Source organism: Olea europaea, chromosome 12 (assembly GCF_002742605.1).
Source record: "Olea europaea var. sylvestris chromosome 12, O_europaea_v1, whole genome shotgun sequence".
NCBI classification, from domain to species: Eukaryota; Viridiplantae; Streptophyta; class Magnoliopsida; order Lamiales; family Oleaceae; genus Olea; species Olea europaea.
The window spans coordinates 3,069,779-3,097,487 of record NC_036248.1 but is presented as its reverse complement, the minus strand read 5'-3'; the positions used below and the strand labels follow the sequence as shown (position 1 = coordinate 3,097,487).

The window sequence follows — 27,709 nt, the reverse complement described above, 5'->3', positions numbered from 1 at the left end:
AAACGGGTCGGAATTTTCATTAACTTTGATTTTTATTACTATTCAATAATAATTTTCAATGAAAATTGGTGACAAGTCTCCAAGACTTCAACAACCAAGTTGATTTGTATTTAATTGACCAAGGTTTGGAAGGGTGTTCAACTACTTTTGCCTCTATTAGTAAAGAATCAAGCATATGATATGGACGTTATGCTACGGGGTGCAGAAAATAACTTGATTTTTTTACTAATAACAATAAAGGGAGTTATGCTACGGTTATAAGTTCAATAATAAATTTTAGAAGTAAGGAAACGCGTGGCACAACATTATTAGACAATTTAAAAAAAATCCACACATCAGCTGACAACTCAACACTTGTCAAAACACTATTTCCAATCCATGTTTGTATAACATTATTGCAAAAAAAGGGGTGTGATATGGACGTTAACCTAGGGGTGTAGAAGGAGTTGGACAAGCTAGTGGGATCTGGCTTTTGATAGCTCGTCTCTAGTTTTTATTTTTTGTTTTTCAAAAAAATTATTATTATTATTATTATTATTATTATTATTATTATTATTATTATTATTATTATTATTATTATTATATGTAACATTCCAAAATTTTATAGTAAATATTTTTAATATTTTAGGGAGTTTGTTTTTAATTTTAGGAACTTAATTTAATGATAGAATAAATATTATTAGGGATTGTAATTAAAAATAATATTATGGGGATCGAAAGTGCAATTTTATAATTGAATATTTGCCCAAGGGTTAAAGGTGCAATTTTATAAATAAAGAAATAATTGTATATGTGGTCCAAGGTTTAAAAATATAATATTAAAATCCATTCAAATGATTGCAATTATCATAGGAGTTATATGTGCAATTTCATAAATTGCACATTTAATCCCTACTATCAACTATAAATAGAGGATAGCTGTGAAATGTGACATACCATTCTTCTCATCGTTTTCACTCCTTAAAGTATGTCTTTTCATTTAGTTAATTATTTATTTAGATAATTTTTTTAAGTACTTAATTGGTTTATAAATATGAATTAAAATTTGTTGCTTTATGGTTCATTAATAATTGATAAAAGATAATATTATAGTTAAATTTAATTAATAAAATCAGGGAAGAGAAATTATAATTTTTCCATTTCAAAATATTAACTTTGAAAATTTTAAAACTTATAAACTAGCTGAAGATATATTAAGTTTTAGTTTACTTAGCTTACATTATTAAGGATTGTATAAAATAATTTTGGGGGAAAATATAGTGAGCAATGAAGAAGTGAGTAGGGATAGAAAATAACTTGGTATAATAATTGTTAATATCATCATGATAATGGATATGAAAATTGGGCCACTACTATATTTATATAAGTGGTAAATTCAAATGGGAAGAAAGATAACAATTAGTACTTGAAGTTTAAACTTAAATTACTTTGATCTAGTTATGTGATAAGATGTGAAGAAAAATTGTTATAATGCATAGTAACAATGGTGAGATATGATGGAAATGTGGTAAAGAAGAATATGGATGGAATAAGAAAATTTACTAATGAGTATGGATTTAAATATATACTTGTGTTAATTGAAATGAAAAGTGGATTAAGCATGAAATGGAAAAGTAATATGGTAGTGTATTCGTTAACTTAAATTGTACATATAATAATTTTATGGAATTTAGTTAATGATGATAACGAGAATTTTATTTATATTATTAATGTTATTATTATTACTATTAGATGACAATAAACTAGTATCATTATTTTTACTAGGGGTATGCTATTAAATAATCTACAAGTTTAGTCTAGATGTGATAATTGGGAAATAATAAGATAAGATATGATTAATGTAGAGATTATTGTGTTAATGCAGATTTTAATCAAGGAAATCACGAAAAAAGTAAATATTGATGTTTTTCCAACTACAGTGCAAAATACATTAATATGTGTTTATATGTAGTTGTTTCTTTTGCTATGTGACGTGGTAGTATGTTACATGTGCATTGAGTTTATTTAGAAAACGTAGGAATAATTACGTTTTCAAGATCATGCATATTTGTGTTGTCATACTGATTGAGTTGAAGTTGAAAATTTTGAATGTGAATCCCATTATAGATGTATCGTACTATTGTGTTTGAATCACTGTACCGCTTTGAAGCTCCTGAAGTTCATTAAGGGTGGCCAAGGGTAGGGTATTGGGAGTTCGACACCTGTATACAGATAGTGCCAAGAGGTCCCTTGGTCGCCTTGGGACTGCGGATAGACACTGTTACGCCTAATTTTACGAGCCTCGATACCGAAGTGTCATCTCACCACCGAAGCCGAGATCAAATAGATCACTCCGACCTTCCCGAAGCTTCTCCGAAGTGATACATCGATTCCTACTACTGATCTGCCGAAGTATCCCACCTCCGAGATCGGGTTCAGGTGGACCCCGATTAGAAGATCCGTCGCCAATTTAAGATTTGTTCTGCATATAAGGTTTAAATTGATTTGACGTCCCCATGAGGCTATTTGATGTGACTTATCAACTTTATGTCAATTCAACTCGGGGAAACAAACTGTCCGCCCACTCTACAAGCGCGGCTGATTGACGCCTATGAGCAGACACTTCATACCATCAGATGTATACACGTGTTCCACATGCCACGGTTCATACCACCTATAAATACCCAAAGTTTGGTAAGAGGCAAGGGTAATGAAACTCTCAATAGATAGCATTCCATAACAAGTTTATATATTCTCCTCCCCCTTTATTGATTGATTTGTGTAGCCCCAGGGCATTGTTCCGACCACCCAAACCTGACTTGACCGTCGGAGTGTATACGGTCGCCACCCCCGTCGGTTCCGGCGGTGTGCGCCTGACTATTTGTTCATTTCGCAGGGAGGAATACGTGGAGTAGCTATAAGTTGGCCACGTGGAGGAGCCATTTTTGGAGGTCAACAGTTTGGCGCCGTCTGTGGGAAACGTCCTTCCCTATTTAAAGTTTTACATTCCCCATCGGAGAAGACATCGGAAAACCGGCGACTGACCTTGAAAAGGGGGCATTCTTGAAAAAGAACAAAAGTCGAATTACAATCCAAGTTCTTACTATCCTTGAAAGAAGAGGTAGGAGGAGCTACAGCTGTGAAGACAACCCCATTAGAGAGGCCTCTGAAGAAGAGGTACTCCATAACAATGTTACTCATCAGAGACCGCATCACCGGCGTTGACGAGGCGAAAGAACAGCCATACTCACTGAAGGAATGGCCCAGATAGCTGCGGGCATGAGAGACATAGCAGCTCAGAATATGGCGATGCGGGAACTTCTCATGCAAGCCCAGGGACACCAGATGACCCAAGGATCGTATCCGGTACAGGAAATCCCTTTGTCTCATTCTCGAGGCCACATGAGCCGGCACACAGAACGTCCTCTCGAAAGAGAGGGTAACACCGAAGCGACATCTTATGTGCAGGAGAGCCACCCATCAGAACCACTCTTGGGGACAACTTTCCCCAAGAACACGATGACCAGAGGTCAGTAAGCGTCTTCGACCGGATAGAGAACGATCCTAGCAATAGGGTCTGCCCTTCAAGAGGGTCGGTCCGGTCAGACCACGAAGAAGAGTATGTTCCGCCCCCTCCTCCTAGAAATAGGAGGGAGAGGAGAAACTTAGTCGATTAGGGAAGCCGGGGGAAAGCACCTCCTCCACCCCAAGACATCCAAGATGATCAAGGATCAGAGGAGCCCTGCCGATCTTATGCGATTGACGACGATGACGATAACCTCCCTTTCTCAAGGGAAATCCGGAGCTTCCCAATGCCAACTAATTTCATGCCCCCTAAGATCCCCAAGTATGAGGGAAAAGGGGATCCGGAGAAGCACCTCACAAAGTATATGACGCAAATGAGTCTTAGGGGAGCCTCACCTGCTCTAAAGTGCAGAGCCTTCCATTTAACACTAGGCGGAGCCGCCGAGGTGTGGTATAGCAGGCTTCCTCCCCTAAGCATCAGAAGTTGGCCGGACTTGAAGAAAGCATTCTTGAACCAGTACCTCTCACGCAGGGAAGGAGAGGCGCCAATCCAACGCCTGCAAGACATGAGGCAGGCCCCTGGAGAGACGCTGAAAAGCTATCTCGCCAGGTTTACAGACGAGATTACTTACTGCGAACAGGTCACTAACAGGGAAGCCCTTTCAGCCCTGAAAGGCGGTCTCAACATGAACACTTTGTTTTGGAGGGACGTGCGCAGCAAGAATCCCTCCATATACGACGAGCTGGTGGAGATGATGAGGGTGGAAATAATTAGTGAAGAAATGATTGATCATCGTAACCGTGCCGCGCAGGGACTCCCTCCCCCACAGAGGTAGGTAGGTCGAGGCCCCGCAGCGCACCTTATTACTCAGCAATGGACCCAAGCAGGGCATACCATAGCTCCCACATCCGGACAGGCCCTAGCTTCCGCCACATTGAACGCAGTGCCGGTATTAGCATATGATAACGCACCCGCTGAGGCAGGACCGTCTGGAAGAACTGACAACAAGAAGAAGAAGAAAAAGAGGCCAAACAGGCCCTTGCCAGGAGCAAGATTTTGTACTTTCCATCAACTATATGGGCATGACACCAGCGAGTGTCGGGATGCCAACCGGCGCCCTGATCGAAGCAACCCCCACACTTCCAGCAGAAATGAGCACCCCCGCAGATCTACCTCCCCGAGGAGGAGAGGAAGGGGTCACCAAGAACAATCTCCTCGCAGAAGAGAATCAAGAAATCGAGGCCAATCCAGGCAAGAGAACCAAGCTCAATTCACTGGAAGCCAGGTCATCAGGGAAATCGATACCATCATTGGGGGACCCCACATCGGTGGCAACACCAGGAATGCCCAGAGAAATTATACAAGAGAAGCTAAGGATCCCCCGATGATCACCTACATTGTCGACGAATCAAAATCAGCAAACAAGATGGCCCCAATCACCTTCTCACAGAAGACTCAGAGGGAGTTCACCATCCCCATTGCGACGCTTTGGTTGTAAGGGCCGTAGTGGCTAGGAACGGATTAAAGCGCATGCTCGTTGACAACGAGCCTGCTCTAAAAGATCTTTGGGCTGTGACGTCCATTCACTATCTGTGCATGAAATTCCCAACCGAACGTGGGACTGCAACGGTTCGGGGCGATCAGATGGGCTCCAGGGCATGCTACTTGAACTCGCTACGTAAATCTGAGCCCCGAACTGTCAATGTAATTCTAGCCGAAGTACCCGCTGAAGCCAGTACGGACGTGAAAATGCTTGACGCCCCTGAATAAGGGCATACCTCTGAACAAGAGGAAGATGTCGTAATGGAAGAGGCCCCTGAACAAGGACACCCTCTTGATGAGTTAGACCCCCGAATAATCGATTATGAACCACATGTGACCCCAATGGAAGAACTGGAAACTTTCCCAGTCAATCCAGAAGACCCCAATCAAGTCTTGCGCATAGGGAAGTCATTATCGCCTGAAGCAAAAATTGAGATGATACGATTCCTGAAAGAAAACCTGGATGTCTTCGCATGGAAACATGAGGATATGGTGGGAATAGATCCCAGGATCAGTTGCCATCACCTTAACATCAACCCCTCCTATGCCCCCCATAGACAGAAGAGGCGCGCCCTAAACCCGGAACGGTACGAGGCGCCGAAAGACGAAGTAAGTAAACTTAATCGTAGTGGTTTTATCAGAGAGGCCATATATCCGAGGTGGATATCCAACCCGGTTCTAGTGAAAAAGTCCAGCGGGAAATGGAGGGTCTGTGTGGACTTCACAAACCTGAATAAGGCATGTCCCAAGGACAGCTTCCCACTTCCAAGAATTGATCAACTGGTGGACTCCATTGCTGGGCATGAACTACTGAGTTTCATGGATGCGTACTCAGGGTACAACCAGATACCCATGTTCCGGCCTGATGAGGAAGCTACATCATTCATTACGGACAGGGGGCTGTATTGCTACAAAGTTATGCCCTTCGGATTGAAAAATGCCGGGGCCACATATCAGAGGTTAGTCAACATGATGTTTGCCGAACTCATTGGCAAAACCATGGAGGTCTACGTGGACGACATGTTGGTCAAAAGCCTCCAGGCGGCCGAACACGTGAGCCACATTGACCAAACCTTCCAGATACTCAGAAGGTATAACATGAAGCTGAACCCCCTCAAGTGCACTTTCGGAGTGGCATCAGGCCAGTTCTTGGGATACATTGTAAATCAGAGAGGAATTGAGGCAAATCCGACAAAGGTAGCGGCTTTACTAGAAATGAGGTCACCTCAGAAACCGAAGGAGGTCCAAAGCCTCAATGGCAGGATAGCCGCACTCAGCCGCTTCATCTCCAGAGCCACTGATAAAAGTTTGCCTTTCTTCAATGTATTGAAGCAAGGAAAGAAATTCCAGTGGACTTCGGAGTGCCAAGAAGCCTTCGAGTCTCTAAAGAAACACCTCGGTGAATCGCCCCTCCTATCGAAACCCCATCCAGATGAATCTCTGTTGCTGTATCTAGCAGTTTCAGACGCGGCAGTCAGCGCGGTCCTAACCAGGGAAGAAAATGAGCGTCAATTGCCGGTATATTACATCAGCAAAGCACTTCTCCCAGCTGAAACACGCTACTCCGACATGGAAAAACTGGCACTCGCACTTATTACAGCCTCGAGAAAGCTGAGGCCATATTTCCAAGCTCACTCAATACAAGTCCTCACCAATTTTCCTTTGAGGCAAGTAATGCAGAAGACGGACGCATCGGGACGCCTGCTGAAATGGCTATCGAGCTCAGCGAGTTCGATCTCACATTCCGACCTAGACACGCTATCAAGGGCCAGACCCTTGCCGATTTTATGGTCGAATTTACCAAAGCCCCAGAAATGGAGGCCCTAATGGAACCAACCGAGCCCCCCACATGGAAATTATTTGTAGATGGGTCTTCAGGAGAGGCTGGCGCGGGGGCGGGAATCGTGCTGGAGAGCCCGGAAGGCCATTTGTTAAATTGAGCGGTAAGATTCGGCTTCAGAGCCTCGAACAACGCAGCCGAATATGAGGCCCTTCTGGCAGGACTAAGGCTCGCCAAGGAACTGCAGGTCAGGAAGCTCCTAGCAAGCGGTGATTCTCAGCTCGTAGTGAATCAGGTAAATGGGGATTTCGCAGCCAAAGATGGTAACATGCTCGCGTACTTGAAGCTGGTTCTGGACATAATTTCCCATTTCGAAAAATTCGAACTGACTCAAGCCCCCCGTCTAGAAAATGCCCATGCAGATGCCCTCTCAAAGTTAGCCAGCAGCATGAACTCAGAGCTTCTAAACATCGTCCCCATTGAGCACTTATCGAAGCCCTCCACCTTCGAAGGCGAAGAGTTACTATGGATAGAAGGCACCCCGTTGTGGATGCAGTCCATAATCGCATATCTAAAAGAACAAACACTGCCTGCTTCCAGAGGCGAAGCAAGAAAATTAAGAAGAAGGGCTGCACACTTCGTCCTTCAAGAAGGAACCCTCTACAAGAGAGGCTTCACCTCGCCCCTTCTTCGATGTGTGGGCGGTGAAGAGGCCACCTACATACTCAGAGAGATACATGAAGGGATCTGCGGAAATCACTCCGGAGGGACGGCTCTGGCACACAAGGTTCTCCGTCAGGGCTACTTCTGGCCAACCCTGAAAAGGGATGCTTGCCAATTTGTCCAGAAATGTGACAAATGCCAGCGCTTCTCAAACGTGCGAAGACAGCCGGCTCAGAGCCTCTCTATAGTGACCAGCCCTTGGCCATTCACCAAGTGGGGCATCGACTTCATTGGTCCACTACCAAAAGGTAAGGGAAGCGCAACTTTTGCCATTGTCGCCATCGACTACTTCACTAAGTGGGTCGAGGCAGATCCCCTTGCCCGAATCACCGAGGCCAACACTACTAAGTTCGTTTGGAAGAACGTCATTTACAGATTCGGCATCCCCCACTCCATTGTCTCTGATAATTGGCGGCAGTTCGACAACAGGAAGATGCGAGACTTATGCGACGAACTGGGTATAAAGAAAGACTTCTCGACTCCGCATCACCCTCAGGCAAATGGACAGGTCGAAGCAGTGAACAAGACTATCAAGCACACCCTGAAAAGGAAACTGGATGCCTCGAAAGGCGCCTGGGTTGACGAACTCCCCCACGTCCTCTGGGCCGTCAGAACGACTTCCCGGACTACAACCGGCGAGACCTCATTTTCAATGACCTACGGAGCCGAAGTAATGAGTCCGGTCGAAGTTGGGGTCCCATCACATCGACGGATACATTTTAATGAGATCAGCAACGATGAAACGCGCATAAGTGAACTACACCTCCTTGAGGAAAAGAGAGACGCTTCCCAGATGACCTTAGCGAAATATCATCGTAAGATGACCCGCTTTTACAACTCCAAGGTCAGAAATAGAACTCTCCGCTTGGGCGACCTCGTCCTCAAAAGAGTTTTCCAATCTTCAAAACCAACCGGGTCAGGAGTTTTTGGCCCGAACTGGGAAGGCCCTTACAGCATTCGGGGAGAATCCCGACCTGGTACTTTCGAGGTCGAAGATATGTCAGGAAGGGTGCTACCTCGCAAGTGGAACATCGAGCACTTGAGAAAATACTACCAGTGACAAGAATGTTCCGATCTGATCCTAAGTTGTCATGGCTAAATCGGTTGTTCTGATCTGACCTTGGTTGTAAAGTTGATTAAGTGATGGAATCGCCTTTGTAAAGGGTGGTGTAATTCATCTTTAGTAATGAATTTCCAGTTCCAAATCGGATCAGCCAGGGAATGGTTTCCTCAGTTCTTCGGAAGGTTCATTTGAGCGATCCGATCGTCACTTATTAGCTGATTAACAAGCGTTTCCTCATTTTTCCCCAATTGGTCTGACCTCAGATTATTAAGAAGTTAAAGTAATGAATCACTTCCTACTCACTTAAGTGTTTGGACTTATGTTTGCTTAAGGGGATCGGTTCACAATTGTTAACTGATCGTTGTCACGAGGCAATTAGTCTAATGTTGGTCATTCTTACAAGTATGAAACAAAAAGGAATACAAAGAAGCAGAAGCAAAAAGACTTAACAGAAATCTAACAAAATTTTCCATTCCATTTCACAAAATTAAAGTACATGGGGGGCCGAAGCCATTACAAAAAGGAAACCCTAATATGTGGGAGGAATTTCAGCGCTGGCCGCCTCCTGGGCCTCTAGAGCCTCCTCAGTAACCTTATCAGACCGACCTCCAGTGGGTCCCCCGAACTCTGCCTCCAGTTGAGAGATGTCCAGGGTAGGGTGCACCTCCTTCAGCCGACCTAGTAGGCTTTGGGCACTCCACGAGGCCCAGAAGTTGGCAAAGTCGTCGTAAAGGGGATGGTCTTCGAAGTGATCAATAAAATTCTGAACCGCCACCTCCCCCGCAGACTTTAATTCCTCCTTCAGAGAGGCGATCTCCACTAACTGGGCCTCTGCCTGCTGCTTCAGCTCCGCCTTTTCTCTGTTGGAGGCCTCCAGAGCATCGGTGGCAAGCTTGTGGTGCTCGTTAGCGTGATCAAGTCGTCGAGTCACCGCAGCCACCTGACACTCCACCTCGTAGAGCTCTTTTTTTCAGCCGCTCCACCTCTGCCTGCGAAGCAGCGAGCTGGGCCTCAGCTGCTCTCTTCCCCTCTTCTACTTTGGCGGCTTTGGCCTGGGCAGCTCGCACAGCGTCCCCATAGTACATCGCCTCCTCGAGGCGCTTGGCGAGGTCCTCCCTCTTGGAGTTTAGATCCTTCACCAAGCCCTCGAGTTGGATACTTGTGCTTAGTGCCCGGGCCACGCAGGCGCTGTTCGCCGCCACCAAGTCTTCAGCCGTGTAGGAGGCGGTGTGGTCCCTCCACTCTTCGGTCCAATATTTGCTGTGGACCACCGCCACTGCAGCTGTTTCCGGAGGGAGAGCCTCCAGCACCTCCCTTACGGGCTCTTCTGAATTGGTGCCGAGGAAGTCAACCTCTTTGCTGGAGCGGGCCCTTTTCCTCCTCTGCTGCCCCGGAACGTGTTCAATGGGTACGGCCGCAAGGGGCGCCGTGTCCGGGGCAGCGACAGGCTCTGCCGCAGCGGGGCTTCTCTCGGGGAGGGCTACCCCGGTGGGAATAGTTGTCTGCCGCATAACTGGGGGTGGCCTCGCCACAGTTGGGCGTCTGGGAGGGGCAGCACTCTTCTTGCCCTTCCTTCGGAGGTCAGCCTCCAGATCCTCCTGAACCTCCTCCTCCGTCGGAGGTTGAAGCCTCTTACTGGCCTCCACCAGCTCCTCCATTTGTTTCTTATACGAAGAAGAGGAGGCCTTCAGCGCCCTTGCCTCATCCATCATTTTCTGAATGGTCTTGAAGTCGGGGCGTACTGGCAGCTTCTTGCTGAAGTTATCTGCAAAGAAACGAATAAGGAATTAATACAAGTATAGGGAGTTCGGAATAAAAAAGTGTGGGCCTCGGTCCTATTACCTTGGGACGCCATTAAGTCGTGAGTGATGAAATGTATGTTCTTTCGGATCAGCCTGTGGTAGGACCTCTTCTTCTGAGGCAGCTGATAAATGACACAGAGAGTGTCGAAGTCCTCTGTCGATAGCTCGCACCGAGGAAGGGAACCTGCGAAAGGAAGCATAACTGTTAAACACAAGCCGAACCGAAGAGAAACAAAAAGAGCAACAACTATACTCACTAAGTGTTGAAAACTTCGCCGGGACTGTAAGAGGCGCCAGGGGGTCCCCCTCCATTGTGTCCCATCGCCCCACTGCCCAGCACCATGAGCTCTTCCATTCCTTGATGGAGCTCGGCAGATCGATCACAAATGGAGTGTGGAAACCCCATAACGTCAGGTAGTACCAACCCCGGGTCTTATCCCCCCCGGCAGTAACCTTGGGTATATAGAGGGTCTGGAAAACGGAAAGGGGCATCTCCACTCCTAACGATGCCTCTTTCCACAACATCCAGGAGCCCACCATCTGGCTCCAGGAGTTCGGATTGAGCTGCGTCGGGGCTAGCCCGTAAGACCTAAGCACCAACCTAAAGAATGGGTGGATAGGCAGCCTAAGTCCGGCCCTAAGGATCGCCTCACTAATGGCCACACAGCCCGGCCTTGGGTAACAGGCTTTCTCTTCCGGCCCGGGGAGAATCAAATCTACACTGTTTGGGATCCTATATTCTGTCCTAAGTCTACCCAGGTCGGCCTCCCTCAATTTTGATGGGTAGTCCGACGCCCCCCAATGCACAGAAGTATCCGGGGGGCTATCTGGTCGCTTCCATATGTTCTCCCCCCCATTATTGCCCCAGCTATTTCTGAGGAGGACGCCACAATGGGCTCGTCCACCCTCACTATTTCTAAGCCCCTCCCCAAACCAGAACTCCCTTCCGAGGCCATTCGATAAAAAAATTTTTACAGTCCAAATGGGTACTGAAACTTACGGGTTTGGAAGTTTTTCCTAGCCGAAAATGGTGCTGGATCGCCGGAAGTATCGTTCTCTCTCGCCGGAGTTGCTTGCAAAACGCCGGAAATCGCCAAAAATTTGGGGGCAAATTTTGGTTTTCGCCTGGCAAAGATAGAAACTCTGATAAACCCCCAAAGTTCACCTTTTATAGGAAAGACAAGTCCGATCTCCACCGTTGAATTCAAATACGATCAATCTAAACCGTTCGTCGTATCCTCAATCCCAGCCATTGAAATGAAACGCCAGATTTGATCTACGCCCAAGATGTCGCTGTGGCTTTCACGCTAAATTGAAACGCGTCGCCTCGATTACAAACAGCCATCAATAATAATTACTAGCCGCAGCAGCCTTTTAGGAGAATGGGCATGGTACCCAACTGTCACCTTGGAAACACGCAACAGTCGTCAAATCATTGGACTTTTGGGTCCCCTCGGATGATCTCCTCCCCCAACTTTACAAAGCTTGGACGCGCCCGATGCGAACGCCCCATTGACTCATCGCCTCGGTCGCTGCGTTTCCTCCCATGCTTTACAAAGTTTTAGCCATCTCCCCACGCGTCGACCTTTTCCTGCCAACGCGTCGGTGCTAGACGAGTCCCCCAACTTTACAAAGCTTGGGCGCACTCGATGTGAACGCCCCATTGGCTCATCACCTCGGTCGCTGCGTTTCCTCCCATGCTTTACGAAGTTTCAGCAATCTCCCCACGCGTCGACCTTTTCCTGCCAACGCTTCGGTGCGAGACGAGTCCCTAAAATTTTATGAAGCTTGGACGCACCTGACGCGAACGTCCCCTTGGCTCATCGCCTGGGCGCTGCGTTTCCTCCCATGCTTTACAAAGTTTCAGCTATCCCCACGCCGCGGTCCGGTCAGGAAAACAAATCCACGCATAATATAAATATTCATTCCCGGATTTGGGGGACCACTGTTACGCCTCATTTTACGAGCCTCGATACCGAAGTGTCATCTCACCACCGAAGCTGAGATCAAATAGACCACTCCGACCTTCCCGAAGCTTCTCCGAAGTGATACATCGATTCCTACTACTGATCTGCCGAAGTATCCCACCTCCGAGATCGGGTTCAGGTGGACCCCGGTTCGAAGATCCGTCGCCAATTTAAGATTTGTTCTGCATATAAGGTTTAAATTGATTTGGCGTCCCCATGAGATTATTTGATGTGACTTATCAACTTTATGTCAATTCAACTCGGGGGAAACAAACTGTCCGCCCACTCTACAAGCGCGACTGATTGACGCCTATGAGCAGACGCTTCATACCGTCAGATGTATACACGTGTTCCACATCCCACGGTTCATACCACCTATAAATACCCAAAGTTTGGCAAGAGGCAAGGGTAATGAAACTCTCAATAGATAGCATTCCATAACAAGTTTATATATTCTCCTCCCCCTTTATTGATTGATTTGTGTAGCCTCAGGGCACTGTTCCGACCACCCAAACCTGACTTGACCGTCGGAGTGTATACGGTCGCCACCCCGTCGGTTCCGGCGGTGTGCGCCTGACTATTTGTTCATTTTGCAGGGAGGAATACGTGGAGTAGCTATAAGTTGGCCACGTGGAGGAGCCATTTTTGGAGGTCAACAGGCACCTTGAGCGCTGTATATATGTAGGGCGGGCCTTGAATTTGTATGTATGATATACTGATGTGGCATCCTGAGTCTCTGTGGGCAACGATGGATGCATTGATATTGGTTTGGGCCCATGTATGTTTGACATGCATCATTGCATTATCATATATTTACTAAACTTTTATGGTTCACATTTTGTATTTTGTACTGTAGATGCCACCGCGAGAGACTGAAATTGTCCGAACCACCAGACATGCCGAAATTATTGAGGACCTCAGTGCCTATACATGTTATATATAGACGTACCCACTATACACGTTTTTTTATGGTGATCGACGAGGAAGAAGAGATCGAAACTTTTGAAGACGGTAAGGATTTTGTAATGGTAATGATTGATGTTTATGACTTGGTCACATGTCATTATGTAAATACTATAATGTATGTCGAGTACACAGTAAAGTGGCATTGTGTAAAATAGGAAAATGATGCCTAGCAAAAAGTGTTTAGTGAAAATGAAAATTTTTGACAGATTTTGATATACCATCATATCTACCTACTGTAGAATAGATCTATAGAAAACTTTTGAAAAATCTGCAGGCATTTCTTTTGATCAAATTTTTTTTATAGTCATATGACTAAGGTGTAATGAGGTGTATTTTGTAAAACAAAATTCTCTTTTGATCTAATATAAATTTGACGGTTCTTTTAACTCTTTATATTCTAAAATTTGATTTCCTTACATTTTTGCAAGTAAAATTAATGTCTAATTGGTACATGTATGCAGGTTTCAATTTGGTCATTAAATTATATAATTTGTTTCCAAATAACCGTTCAAAATAAATATTTGTTTAAAATTGATCATTAACCGTTAAGCCATTTTTGACCCCCATTTTCTAAAAACTCATTTTCAAACACATATTCTTTCAATAAAATTATTTTGTATTTAAACCTAAAACTTTTCTTTGCTTTTTAATCACATATTCTCCAAAAAGTCACAGTTACAAAGCTCCTTATTAAAGAAAAATGAATCTCAAACACACTCTAATTCGTTCCACATTAATCACCTAACTATAAAATTTCTTTCGCATTGATCACTACCTTAATCTCCTTCCAAATATATCATCTACATGGATTAGCATCAACCTAAGAAAATTTTCAAATAAATCCTTGGTTCGAGCATGAAAAAGACATTGTCTAACTGTAAAAAAAGATAGTCAATTCCTATTTTGACTGCCTAATGCATCCTGGACCCCAAAAGGCACACACATTTTGACGGAAAAAAAATAAAAATAAAAACAAAAACAAAAAAAATTAAGATTTTATGAAGCCATATGTTGGATCTAATGGTTAAAATGGATCTAACCACTATGTTAGTATGGACAATTTCTTGGGCCCATTCATATAAAAAAGGATCTTGTTTCAATTTCCAATTACCTTGTTTTTAAAAACTTGAAAATTATCTAGTTGTAGGAATTATCAAGTAATTGTATTTAATATTTTAAATATTTGGTATGCATTATTTTATTAATTTAATCATCATTTTAAAATGAAATTAAAAATAAGAAAATGATGTTTTACGCCTAAATTTATACAGCTTAAGATTTGACCTCTTGCCTTGCCACTCATTACACCTTCTAAAACACTAGAAAATATATAGTTGTTTAACATATCAAATTTAACATTAATTTTTTCAAAAATGGAGACCAATGTCAAAAAAACTTAAAGTTCAATGGTTAATTTGCAATAGATGGAAGGGCTTCTATTTGTCCTGGTTTAAAATTTAGTGTTCAATATTAAATAACTTGAAGTCAAATAATTTGGAATAAACTAAAGTTGATTGACCAATTAAAACTCACTAGGAGTATGCACTTTTTTCCAGAACCGGTGGTACTGGACTGGAACCGTTTAGAACCTGACGGTTCTAATTGGATTTTTTCTTTTCTTTTTTCTTTTTTTTTGGGTAAAATATATGACTCGATCTCCAACACTTTTATAAAAAATAATCGAGTTCCTTCTTAATTTTAGACTCGGTACTTTCCTTTTTCTCTTTGATTCTTTCTCTGTCTCTTATTATAATTCTTTGATTAATTGATTTTCAAGCCAAATTAGAATATTGGGTAAATCTATACCTAAATAAATTTATTTATAATATATAATTTCATTTATAAGATGCGAAATTTTTATTTTATTTTTTCACTTTGATTACATGATTTTTATTTTGTTTTCACTTTATAAATCTCTATCAAAATAAATTTTTGAATAGTATGTCGATTTTTCTATATTTTGTTAAAAATATCATGTTGGTAGCATTTTTAGAGTTTTTATTAGTGAACATTTTATTTTGACATTTTCAATGTAAAGAGCTGATCGGACCGAATCGGAACCGATTGGTTCGATTCCGGTTCGATTCTACAGTTAGCTATGGAACCAATGGTTTCATTTATAAAATTTCCATTGGTATTCGGTTCGGTTTGGTTTTCTTTGGAATCAGACCAAACCGGACCGCACCCGCTCCTAAAACTAACCTATAGGTTCAGTGACAAAATTGATTTTTACCCCATTTTTGCGAAGTGCCGTGTAAAATTCTCCCTCAATGTAAAAGTCGAATGCGGGCTTGAACGAACTTTATTGTATAGTTGAAAGAAATAATTATAGAAAACCAAGTATTAAAAATTTAAAATTCGAAATTCAGGGGTGAAGTTTATTTATGCAAAAATCAGGTATTATATATAATTAACTCACCCAATCCAATTTAAAACACTAATCATTTCACACATTTTCACTCTTCATTCTCTCTTCTCGTCGTCAGCTTCTTTCTTCTCGACGCCGCCGACCCATTCAAACACTGCAATGGCAATGAAGGGATGCGTCGGGAAAATTCATAATTCAAGCGTATTGTTTATACCAATTCAAAAATCAGGTGGATAGTTTGAAGTTTCAAAATTCAAGTATATATTTAATTAATTAAAAATATTTATTAAATAAAAATAATAAAGTCACATTTACACGATTAACGATCATAGATTCATAATTATAGGTTACGAATGGTCACAAATTATTTCGAGATCACAAATAAAAAATTTTGTAGGTCGCGGATTATTTCAATGTCATAGATTATTTTTTATCACAGATTATTAAATTTTAAGGTTACAAGCCAAATCTTTGAAGTGACAAATTATTTTTTTATCGTAGATTATCAAATTTTCACTCCTCACACATTAACACAAGCACTCAAAACACTTGAGAAGCTAACTTGATCAAGATTTATCAAATCCTCCCCAACAGCATGCACGAAAAGCTCTCATCATAAAGTTTGTTTAGCAAGAACCGACAATCATAGAATTTCAGGAAACAAGATTTCTTTTGGACATTTCATCAAACAGTATCCTTGCAAAGATCATTTTCACCACACTTTGCATACATATCGACCAATGCACTACCCACAAAACACATCAAAATCAAACCCATGTTTACATATCAAAGAATGCATCTGTTTTCGATAATAAAATCACCACTGTATTAGCGCAGTGAGCAAAATAGCAGAAAATGTAAAATGATTGGTGATTACGCCCAAAGAATAATGCGGTAGTTCTAGTATAGCATTGGGGTGTCGTATCCACAGGGAGATGGAAAAATAGTTCAAAGGATTAAAAACTAGGGTTTTCGTTGTGATAGTGAAAACGTAGTTTACCAAATTGAAATGAGGTTTAAATATCAATGTGTGAAATGGTGAAGCGCTAGAATTCACTATTTCAGATTAGATCAATCACATCAATCATTCATGCATTTTACTCAACTAGAGGTTCTCATCCCAACTCTCTAGTCGGATGATTTAACAATAATGATCAATTAATTTTTAATTGTAATTCTATACTCTAGACTTTTTATATCATATTTCCACACTTGTTTATTGGACTAAAAGTAAGAATCGACCCTATATGTAAAGCATAAAGCAGTAAATAATCCACCAACAACATTGTATGAAATTGAAATTCAACACTTAGTTTAATTCCACAATAGAAGAAACATGATTAGATCTATGAGAAATCTTGTAAAGGTTAAACCAATTTCATAAATAAAATCATGAAAAGAAAGTCTAAACTAGAATTATTTGACAATAAAACACTAAATTACATGAATGAAATTTATGAAATCACCAAATCCGATGAGTTTATCCCTTTCTTCACAAAAGATTTCTAGCCTGCCATGAGGTTTTTTCACCCAAGATGAGAGAAAATCGATGTGGAGAGGAAGAAGAATGGCGTTCTCCCTCGAATCAGGGCTTAAAATTGTGTGAAAACCGCGTTTCCATAAGTGGTTGTATCAAATTAGGAAATTGAAGATTTGGGTACAGAATAAATCATGCGTACGCATGGTTATAATGGTGTGTACGCACAACAGACTTGTTTAGGCTTCAGTAGTAGATTTTTGGAGTCTCGTGTACGCAAGGCGTGCAGGCTTATGCGTACGCATGGTATAAATATTTTTCCGCCGGACAGATTTTAGTATTTTGGACATAACTTTTTCTCCCGATATCCGATTGAGGTGATTCAAGTTGCGTTGCAAAGAAAACTCAAAGGGCTACAACTTTTTTTCAGATGTAATCTTCAAATTTTATCATATGTCATGTCAAAAAGGGGTCCCAATATGAGGCTAAAAATCGATGCGTAATTTCTTCGATTGGGAATTGATGTGTGATCATACTTTGACGATATTTCATCTCTTTGACCTCTTTTCTCATCTGCTTGACATCTAACACTTTTGAATATTCATCATAAGGTTAAGCACAAGTTTGGGGTATTTGTATTTTGATCCTTGAACTTTCACTTACTTCAATTTTGGTCCATTTCGCTATTTTCTCCGAAGTTTCACATTTTCTAACAAAATGCAACATGAATCATAACATAAGTATAATGAGTGCATTTTGACATCAAATAATCATACGAGTGCAATAATTAAGAAGGGAAAATATCATATTCTACGTCTTATCACACCCCCAACTTGTTTATAGCTAATCCCTAGCAATTCATTGCAAAACGATATAAATGAATGATTGATCTACATCACAACTCAAATAAACAAGTTCCAATTTAGCTACAGATCATAATCTTTTCAAACTCAACACCACAAAAACTTAACAATGTCATGATCATCAAGATATCAAAAATACTTGCTAAATGTGTGAATGTGTGTCAAATCATAGTCATCTTACCACCAACCCTAACACATATAGCATCAAGTATGTCTCAAGTCAAAGGTTCAGACCCATAACTCACGGGTATCTAAGTATTTAGTGCAATTTTCTCTCTATGGAGCTGAGAAAGGATATACACTTGAAATTCGAAGGCTTGAATGTTTATGAATCAATAACAAGCGAACATTGATCTTATGATAGGTATATTGTCAAATGAGAATTTATCACTGTATTACCACAATCATACTTAGGATCAAAACAGTCAATGTAAAAGGTTTGTAATGCGGCGCAGGTTGGATTATATGAAAAGAGGGATATAAAGATCTAGACACTTCCAAGTGCATAGCTAAATATATTATCACGCATTTCAATAGTTCACACTTTTTAATGAATGCATTTCAATCAATATTTTCTTCTTTTCCCTTTTTTTTCGTTTTTTTTCTTTCTTTTTTTCCTTTTTTCTTTTTGGTCCGCCTTGCTTGAATACATAATAACTCTTGCCATTCTCTTGCTTCTATTCTTCACAAATAAACATTTAATACCTACTACACACTTGAAAGTAAAAATGTGGAAAAATACATGTTATAGAGAAGTATGTATAACATTGGTGTCTGAAGAAAAGACTATATATGTGTGTATGGCTCAACATGGTTTCCAGGAGTTGTAATTATTGAAAAAGAAGGCGTGAGGCTTATATGTTAATCCTAAATTGACCTTCATATTTCCCAAGTAATCAATCATCTTACCACAAACCATATATTCTCAAAAGAGTTTCCAATTCACAAAACCAATGAATGCTTATTGATTTTTTAGTTTATGGTGGCTCTCGATCCTCACTAACTCTCACAAAAAAACTTCAGCAAGAAACTCCTCTAGCAACATGTGTTAAACCACTATCTTACCACAAAGTTTGCGTGCACAAAATGATTCGGCAAATGTCTCAATATCTAGACTCACATGAACAATATCAACTCCTAGTAACATATTTTGTCATTCAAGAACATAGACATATAGCTAATTAGGGCCTTAAAAAAAAAATTTTGATCAAAATTCCATGTAAATCATGCAATTTACAACAAAATTTAAATTAAACTCTCTTCCAACTAAACATTGCATTGTCCTCAATGCAAAAACATGTCTGTCAAATAAAGGTAAGGAAAGATGTCACCTGAATGCCGAAGTGAATCACATGAGCTAAAGTATTGGAAGCCTGTGAAAGTCTCTAATGGAAAGGGTGATGTAGAAAATGAAAATAAAAGGAATGCAATGAATAATATATGGAATAAGCCTAGAGAGAATGTATAAATGAAAATAAAAAGAAAGAGAAGGGAACGAACTCTCCTTGGGTTGCCTCCCAAGCAGCGCCTTTGCTTATTATCATTAACTCGACCCAATATCGCTTCTTCAGCCCGCATCCAGTCAGGGCATTGTCAACCTTCAACGCATTGCACCAAACTCATTGGAAATAGTCACCGGTGATATCCCATAATCCTAAAAATTATTAAAAGCGGCGTCAATATTAGCATGTTCCCTATTATCATCCCTTGTGGAAATTTCAGAATTTAAAGGGTCAAGGTCAATAAGCGCATGTGTTTCCTCCTCAACGAGTATATCAATCATGTATTTTTGATGACACTCATCATCTTCCTCAGGTTGTTTCATGATGTGAAAGATGTTGACATCTAAGGTCATGCTCCCAAAAGATAGCTTCATCAAACTATTCCTGCAATTGATAAGAGCATTAGCTGTAGCGAGAAAAGGTCTACCAAGAATAATAGCAATATTGGAGTCAACATTCACATCTACTTTCACATCCAAAATAAAAAAATCCACAGGGTAACAAAATTTGTACTAGCACATCCTTAACTACCCCTCTAGGTCTAATAGTGGACCAATCAGCTAATTGTAGGATCACTGCAGTAGGTTTGATCTCACCTAGACCTAACACCGAGTATATAGTATAAGACATGATGTTGACACTAGTCCCTAGGTCGAGGAGAGCTTGTGCAATCTCATGGTTCCTTATGATACAAGAAATAGTAGGACAACCAGGGTCCTTATACTTTGGCGAGACTTTTTGTTCAATTACTGCACACATGTTCAGTCAAAAGGCAGTTTTCTTGATATGGTGCTTCCTTTTTACAGTACACAAGTCTTTAAGGACTTTAGCATAGATAGGGACCTGGGAAATCACGTGCAAGAGAGGTAGATTGACTTTTACTTGCTTGAGGTGCTCTAGGATTTCACAGTCTTGACTAGCAGATTTCGAGGTCGACTTGAGGGTTTGAGGAAAGGGCACTCTAGACAAATTTTTCACTGCCTTCTCACTAGGGGTGCTCTCTTCTATGCTATTGGGATCCTTCTCACTTTTCTTAAGCTTGGGAGTTGGTTCTATGACCTTTCTAGATCTAGTGGTTATGGCATTCACTTCTTTCAAGTTGGTCTCTCCTAATCTTGAAGTTTGTGCCATGTGTTGCCCCTGGGGTTTGGTTGAGCTTGTGCTGAGAATTTTTCACGTTCTCCTACAGCTAAGGCTTTAGTTAGTTTGGACATATGAGATTTTATTTCCTTGTTTCTTCAACAATTTGGGTGATCATAGTCTCAAACTTTTGATTAGTCTTACTCTATGCCTCTATAATGCATGTAGAGTGTCTTTTAAAGAATTTCTAGAGGACGTGGACTGATATGGAGGTGTAGTGTGAGCTTTATTTGGCTGGCCGTTAGATTTCCAGCTGAGATTAGGGTGATTCCGCCACCCCGGATTGTATGTTTCGAAAAGGGGAGAATAAAGCTTTTGGTATGTGCCTAAGACATTGCAATGTTCCTCATAAACTTCCCTCATCTTAACATAGGTAGCGCACTCTTGAGCTGGACAATCAGTTCTACCACAAACAAAACACGGTCCTAAAGATTCAACATGTGATCCATTCTGTGCAGGCATTTAGTCCTTAGCACGCAAGATTTTGAGTTCTTTAGTGAGGGCATCTACTTTGGCTCTAAGGTCATCCTCCTCCCTAAGATGATAAATACCAGTGCTATTTGGGTTTCCAGTGGGTCATGACCTATTAGTACTCTCAGTGGTACTAGATCCAGTCCAGGTATGGGCTTTTTCAGCTAAGTCATCTAGGTAGTCTATAGCCTCATTCGGATCTTTTTGCAAAAATTCCCCATTACACATCATTTCAACAAATTGACGCTCCCTAGGTAATAATCACTCATAAAAATAACTCACAATGCACCAACTTTCATAACCTTGGTGGGGGCAAAGGGCTTGCAATGCTTTGTACATTTCCCACACTTGATATAAAGTTTAACTCTTCTTTTGAGTAAAAGAAGATGTTTGCTTTTTCAATGCGATTGTTCTATGGTGGGGAAAATACTTGCCAAAGAATGCTTAAGTCATTTCAACCCAAGTCCCAATCGTGGGTAATCTTAATGAATATAGCCAGCTTTTTACTCTTTCTTTAAGAGAGAATGGGAAAAATTTAAGTCTCACTGCATCCATTGTACCACGTTGATTGTGAAAAGTCACAACAACCTCTTCAAATTCAGTAATATGCACGTATGAGTTTTCATTTTCAAGACCTTGAAAAGTGGGAAGAAGTTAGATCATTCCCGGTTTAAGGTCCATACGTGGCATATTAGGTAGAAATATGATGCATGACGGTGTAGATATGCATGTGGGATGGAGATAATCATGCAAAGTCCTAGTTGGTGCCTCTTTATGTTCACTATCAGTCATGGTGTTATGTGATGTAATGTGTGTGCCAACATATTTAGTATCGAAAAAAGGGTTAGAAAGTGATTCAAACACTGGTTGAGGCATCGCAATGAATTGCCCTCGCTCGTCTCGAAGCCTGTTCATAAAAAAAATGAAACTAAATGAGAAATAACAAATAATTAAAAAAATAAACTAAACTAACTAAAAGAATGTAAAGAAAAGGAACAAAGTCACCATTTTACTCGAGAATCCTTCAAGTATTTGTACCGTCTCCCCGGCAACGACGTCAAAATTTGATTACGCCTAAAGAATAATGCGTTAGTTGTAGAATAGCCTTGGGGTGTCGTATCCACAGGGAGATGGGAAAATAGTTCAAAGGATCAAAAGCTAGGGTTTTCGTTGTGATCGTGAAAACGTAGTTTACCAAATTGAAATGAGGTTTAAATATCAATGCGTAAAATAGTGAAGCGCTGGAATTCACTCTTTCGAATTGGATTAATCACATCAATCATTTATGCATTTTATTCAACTAGAGGTTCTCATCCCAACTCTCTAGTCGGAGGATTTAACAATAAGGATCAATTAATTTTCAATTGTAATTCTATACTCTAGACTTTCTATACCATATTTCCACACTTGTTTATTGGACTAAAATTAAGAATCGACTTTATACGTAAAGCATAAAGCAGTAAATAATCCACCAACAACAATGTATGAAATTGAAATTCAACACTTAGTTTAATTCCACAATAGAAGAAACATGATTAAATCTATGAGAAATCTTGTAAAGGTTAAACCAACGTTATAAATAAAATCATGAAAAGAAAGTCCAAACTAGAATTATTTGACAATAAAGCACTAAATTACATGAATGAAAGATATGAAATCATCAAATCCGATGAGTTTATCCCTTGCTTAACAAAAGACTTCTAGCCTTTCATGGGGTTTTCTCACCCAAGATGAGAGAAAATTGATGTGGAGAGGAAGAAGAATGGCGTTCTCTCTCGAATTAGGGCTTAAAATCGTGTGAAAATCGCGTTTTCATAAGTGGTTGCATCAAATTAGGAAATTGAAGATTTGGGTACAGAATGAACCATGCGTACACATGGTTATAATGGTGAGTACGCACAGCAAATTTGTTTAGGCTTCAGTAGTGGATTTTTGGAGTCTCGTGTATGCAAGGCATGCATGCCTATGCGTACGCATGGTATAAATATTTCTTCGTCGGACAGATTTTAGTATTTTGGCCATAACTTTTCCTCCCAATATCCGATTGAGGTAATTCAAGTTGCATTGGAAAGAAAGCTCAAAGGGCTACAACTTTTCTTCAAATGTAATCTTCCAATTCGATCGTATATCATGTCAAAAAGGGGTCCTAATATGAGGCTAAAAATAGATGCGTAATTTCTTCAATTGGGAATTGATGTGTGATCATACTTTGACGATATTTTATCTCTTTGACCTCTTTCCTCATCTTCTTGAGATCTAACACTTTTGAATCTTCATCATAAGGTTAAGCACAAGTTTGGATTATTTGTATTTTGGTCCCTGAACTTTCACTTACTTCAATTTTGGTCCATTTCGCTATTTTCTCCAAAGTTTCACCTTTTCCTACCAAAATGCAACCTGAATCATAACATAAGTATAATGAGTGCATCTTGACATCAAATAATCATACGAATGCAACAATTAAGAGGGAAAAATATCATATTTTACGCTCTTATCAGTTGGGAAAAATATCGTTTCTCCTCATCTCATGGAAAAAGTTGAGAGCTTTGATGGAAAATTTGCTATGTGACAGATGAGTGATGAGGGTGTTGTAAGATATGATGTTCTTGTACACGTGAAAATGGGTTCTTGAATAGTGAGGGGTAGAGAAATGCGGCCACATTTACAATACAGGTTAAGGAGATTGTTGTAGAGGAAAGGGATAGTCAAGCAACTTGGGGTGACAAGTTGGGAATGGATTCGGGTGGAATGCTTGAGATTCTCGAATTTAGCGGCATTGTTAAAGATGGGCCCACACTACAGTGTTTTGAGCATTTCTTTCGTGTCGGTTGCAGTGTCAAAGAGAGAGAAGGTAGAGGCGGGCCCAAAGCACTTTCACAGATCAAAAAAAGAGAAGGAGAACCGCAACATTGTGACGCTGCGTTCACAGCAGCATTGCCTCCCCACGCCAGTGCAGACATCGGGGCATCCCTTTATCATCGTTATAGTGTTTGAATGGGTTGGTGGCACCAAGAAGAAAGAAGCCGACGACGAAAAGAGAGAAGGAAGAGATGGGATTGCGAAATTTGAAAATGTGTGAAATGATTAGGATTTTTAATTGAATTGAGTGGGTTAATAAAATAAAATACCTGATTTTTGTATAAATAAACTTCACCCCTAAATTTGAATTTGAAAGTTTAAGTACATGATTTTCTGTAATTTCCTCTTTATATAATTTACCTCTTCAAAAGAAAAATGAAATAAGAAGAAGAAGAAGTAGAAAGCCTGCTATAGCCTGACTCAAAGGAGCAGGCCAGCCCATAGCACAAATCGGTCTGGGTGGTGCCATGCCATGGATCGAGATCTCAAGTCTTTAGTTCGAACACTTGAATCCATTTTTACACGAGTAATATCATTCAACACCACTGATATCAAGCATCAATTTATGTGGTAATTGCAGAATATTGAGTAATAAATTCACTAAAATATAATGTCACATGATTTATTTAATTGAACTTATCAAGTGTGGTCATTTAAACTGATACTCTAACATCATTGATACTAGATAACATTATTATTATTATTATTATTATTATTATTATTATTATTATTATTATTATTATTATTATTTTTATTATTTTTATTTTTTACACACATAATTGCACGTGTTGCAATTTGTTGCGTTTCTTGAAAAATACTCATTTGATCTAAAGTATTTCTCATGTAACGGACAAATCTTATTCAAGTTGATGCAGTAACCTAGCCCTTGTTCGATGATTGTTATTATGTAAAAATGACGTTTTGAATGATAATTTTTTTTAAAGAATGTGTGGTCAAAAAGTAGAAAAAATTGAATTTATTTGCAAAATATTTTATTGTGTGAATGCGATTAAAAATAAATATAATTAATAATTTGCTTTATTTTGAAGAGAGTTTAACAGGACCTAATGGATAACACTCTTCTTACATTCATAAGGATTATTCCATATGTACTGAATGAAGATATCGAATGATGTCCCCTCTCTCACAATACATGTGGGCCGTGTGTGAATTTAAAAATGTTGATATATGGTTCCCATCATGTTGTGAGTAGTAGGTAAAACATTCGGCAAAAAAATTCAGTATAGCATTTTCCCAGTCATAAATGCCATAGAATTATCAACAATTTATTAATAAATATTTATATACAATAAAATTAGCCAATAGGAAAATTAGAACAGCTTATGATCAAGAATGTCACAGAAGATAAGAAAAAGGCCCAAAATAGTGAGCAGTGGAAGAAATTTCTGAGGGACGTATTTCTGCCACGCTGCCACACATCCATTTGCATACAATTGCACACTTATCCCATCATCTCCTCTGCCCAGACAATAGAGAGACAGAGAGAGCAGGGCAATAGAAGATGGCCTTGCAATTGCAGGCTCCGATTAAGGCGTCACATCGTTCTCCTTTAGCTCCTACCGGAAATGCAGGCCTTAGGCTAAATCCAGACAGATTTGCACTCAAATCTTCATTTTTTTCTTCATCTGCTCATCTTTTTGTGCCATCTTCTTTTAAACTTCCTGCTACGGCACCGAAATTCTCTATGCGTGTTGCGTCAAAACAAGCATATATTTGTCGGGATTGCGGGTGATTTTTAATTTCAATTTGTTTTTACATTTGTTTTTGAGATTTGAGCGTGATTTTGTTTGGGATTATTGATTAGTTCAACTGTTTGGGAAAATTGCAGGTATATTTACAATGACAGGACTCCATTTGAGAAGTTGCCTGATACGTACTTCTGTCCTGGTAAATTACAATCCACCCACATGTTCTCTCTGAATTTTATAAATTATACTAGTAGACCCATGTAAGGCGGGTCGGGTCAAGATGGGTGGTCGGATACATTAGACAATGTGACATATCGTGTAAACGGGTGGTAGTGGACGTCGCGTGGATAAATAACATTACTCATTTATTATTGGGTTCATGGACCAAATCAGCCTATTTAAAACCACAAATTATACTTATTTGACTCTCTCTGTTAAGGAATGTATTATTCAGTTTTACACTAATTTATCTTGTAAATAGGAAGCCTGTCCTCAGGCTTTATTATTATAAAGAGAGGCCAGAGAGAAGTGCAATTTTCTCTTGTAATTTTTTTTTTTTTAATCATAGTGAATTATTGCATAGGACGTAGTTTCAGGCAAACCTCTTGCGTGTCTTGAGTGCTTATTTTTCATTTTTTCAAACTAATTGCTCTCGATAGAATAGAAATAGGTTTTATAAATCTCAACAAATTTGACACTACTTATAACGATTTAGGTTTACCATTTTGATTCTATATTTGTTTTAGTTTGTGGTGCCCCAAAAAGAAGGTTCAGGGCATATGAGCCAGCAGTGACAAAAAATGCTAATGACATGGATGTTCGAAAAGCCAGGAAGGCTCAGTTAAAGAGAGACGAAGCCATTGGGTAAGCACACTAAGGGCCCGTTTGGCACGGCTTTTACTTTGACTTTTGCTTCTTATAGTAGAGCTTTTGGAGAAAGCTATTTTAATTTTTGTTTGAAAATTAATATTTAAAATCACTTCCCATTCCGGAATTGCATTTGGAGGAAGCCAAAAAAACCAACTTCCTCTAAAAGCTCTTCTAACCTCCAAAAGCACTTTAAACAAAAATAGCCAAACGGTCCAAAAGCGGCTTTTGGCTCTCAAAAGCTCCTTCTGGCTTTTCAAAAGCCATCCCAAACGGGCCCTAAGTCATTTGGCATAGAGAGTTAGATGGTAATCGACTCGACAGTGCAAAAGAAAATTAATAAATTAAAATATTTTTCATTATACTATCCCGTCCTATATATTATCTAATATTGATTATCCAATATTGCAGGCAGGCATTGCCGATTGCAATTGTGGTGGGAGTTGCAGCACTTGCTGGTTTATACTTGTATCTCAACAACTCTTTCTAGCTGAAGTGGAAAGATGACAAAATATGAGTCCATACCTAGTGAGAGGGTACTTCTGTATTTTCAATTCATTTGTGCAATTTGTTGGTAAAAATATTTTAAAGTCAAGTATGACTAAACAAGACGGAATATGATTACAAAAGGATAGTAAATATTGCTCATTTTGAATTCAAAAGATATACAAGAAAAGAGAGATTAGGAGACACCTGCAGGAGGAACAATGGATTCACTTCATGAACCACCAAACAACACAAACACTATTTAAAACCAATTGAAAAAGGTAGAATATACAATCCCTTAAGCACTAATCCCAACAAATTGGGGGTCGGTTGCATAAATCTTTATTGTTAAATCGGTATAGAAACTGCATATCCTTAACTAGGGAAATATTTAAAAATAAGAAAATCCTGGAAGAAAGGCGTCACCTTCCCTTTGCCTGTATGACTTGCCTTTGTGGTCTGTAGTACCCTTCCCTAGGAAGAGTTTGATGCATGCACATGTGCACGATTCACCATCGTTTGCATCATTGTCTTCTTCTTCTTCTTCTACGTCAGATTGTCTCAACATGTTGTGATAAATGTACTGCCACGGTTCGTCTCCCCCTGAGTCCCAGTGTAT

At 40.2% G+C, this 27,709-nt stretch overlaps 1 protein-coding gene across 1 annotated transcript; it reads left to right on the top strand.

Moving 5' to 3' along the window:
- The first annotated feature begins 25,389 nt into the window (after window positions 1-25,389).
- LOC111405212 lies at window positions 25,390-27,451 on the top strand. Its single transcript, XM_023034004.1, has 4 exons — window positions 25,390-25,777; window positions 25,878-25,936; window positions 26,484-26,601; window positions 27,016-27,451. The coding sequence occupies exons 1-4, from the start codon at window positions 25,551-25,553 to the stop codon at window positions 27,092-27,094; spliced, it is 483 nt and encodes a 160-aa protein (XP_022889772.1). The 5' UTR covers window positions 25,390-25,550; the 3' UTR covers window positions 27,095-27,451.
- Window positions 27,452-27,709: the final 258 nt, after the last annotated feature.

What these genes read in the sequence shown, in the direction of transcription:
- LOC111405212 (XM_023034004.1), top strand. Translation starts at nt 25,551, where the DNA reads ATGGCCTTGCAATTGCAGGCTCCGATTAAGGCGTCACATCGTTCTCCT. An exon ending in TATATTTGTCGGGATTGCGG is followed by an intron (nt 25,778 to 25,877) that starts GTGATTTTTAAT and finishes GGAAAATTGCAG; the next exon opens with GTATATTTACAATGACAGGA. An exon ending in TGATACGTACTTCTGTCCTG is followed by an intron (nt 25,937 to 26,483) that starts GTAAATTACAAT and finishes TATTTGTTTTAG; the next exon opens with TTTGTGGTGCCCCAAAAAGA.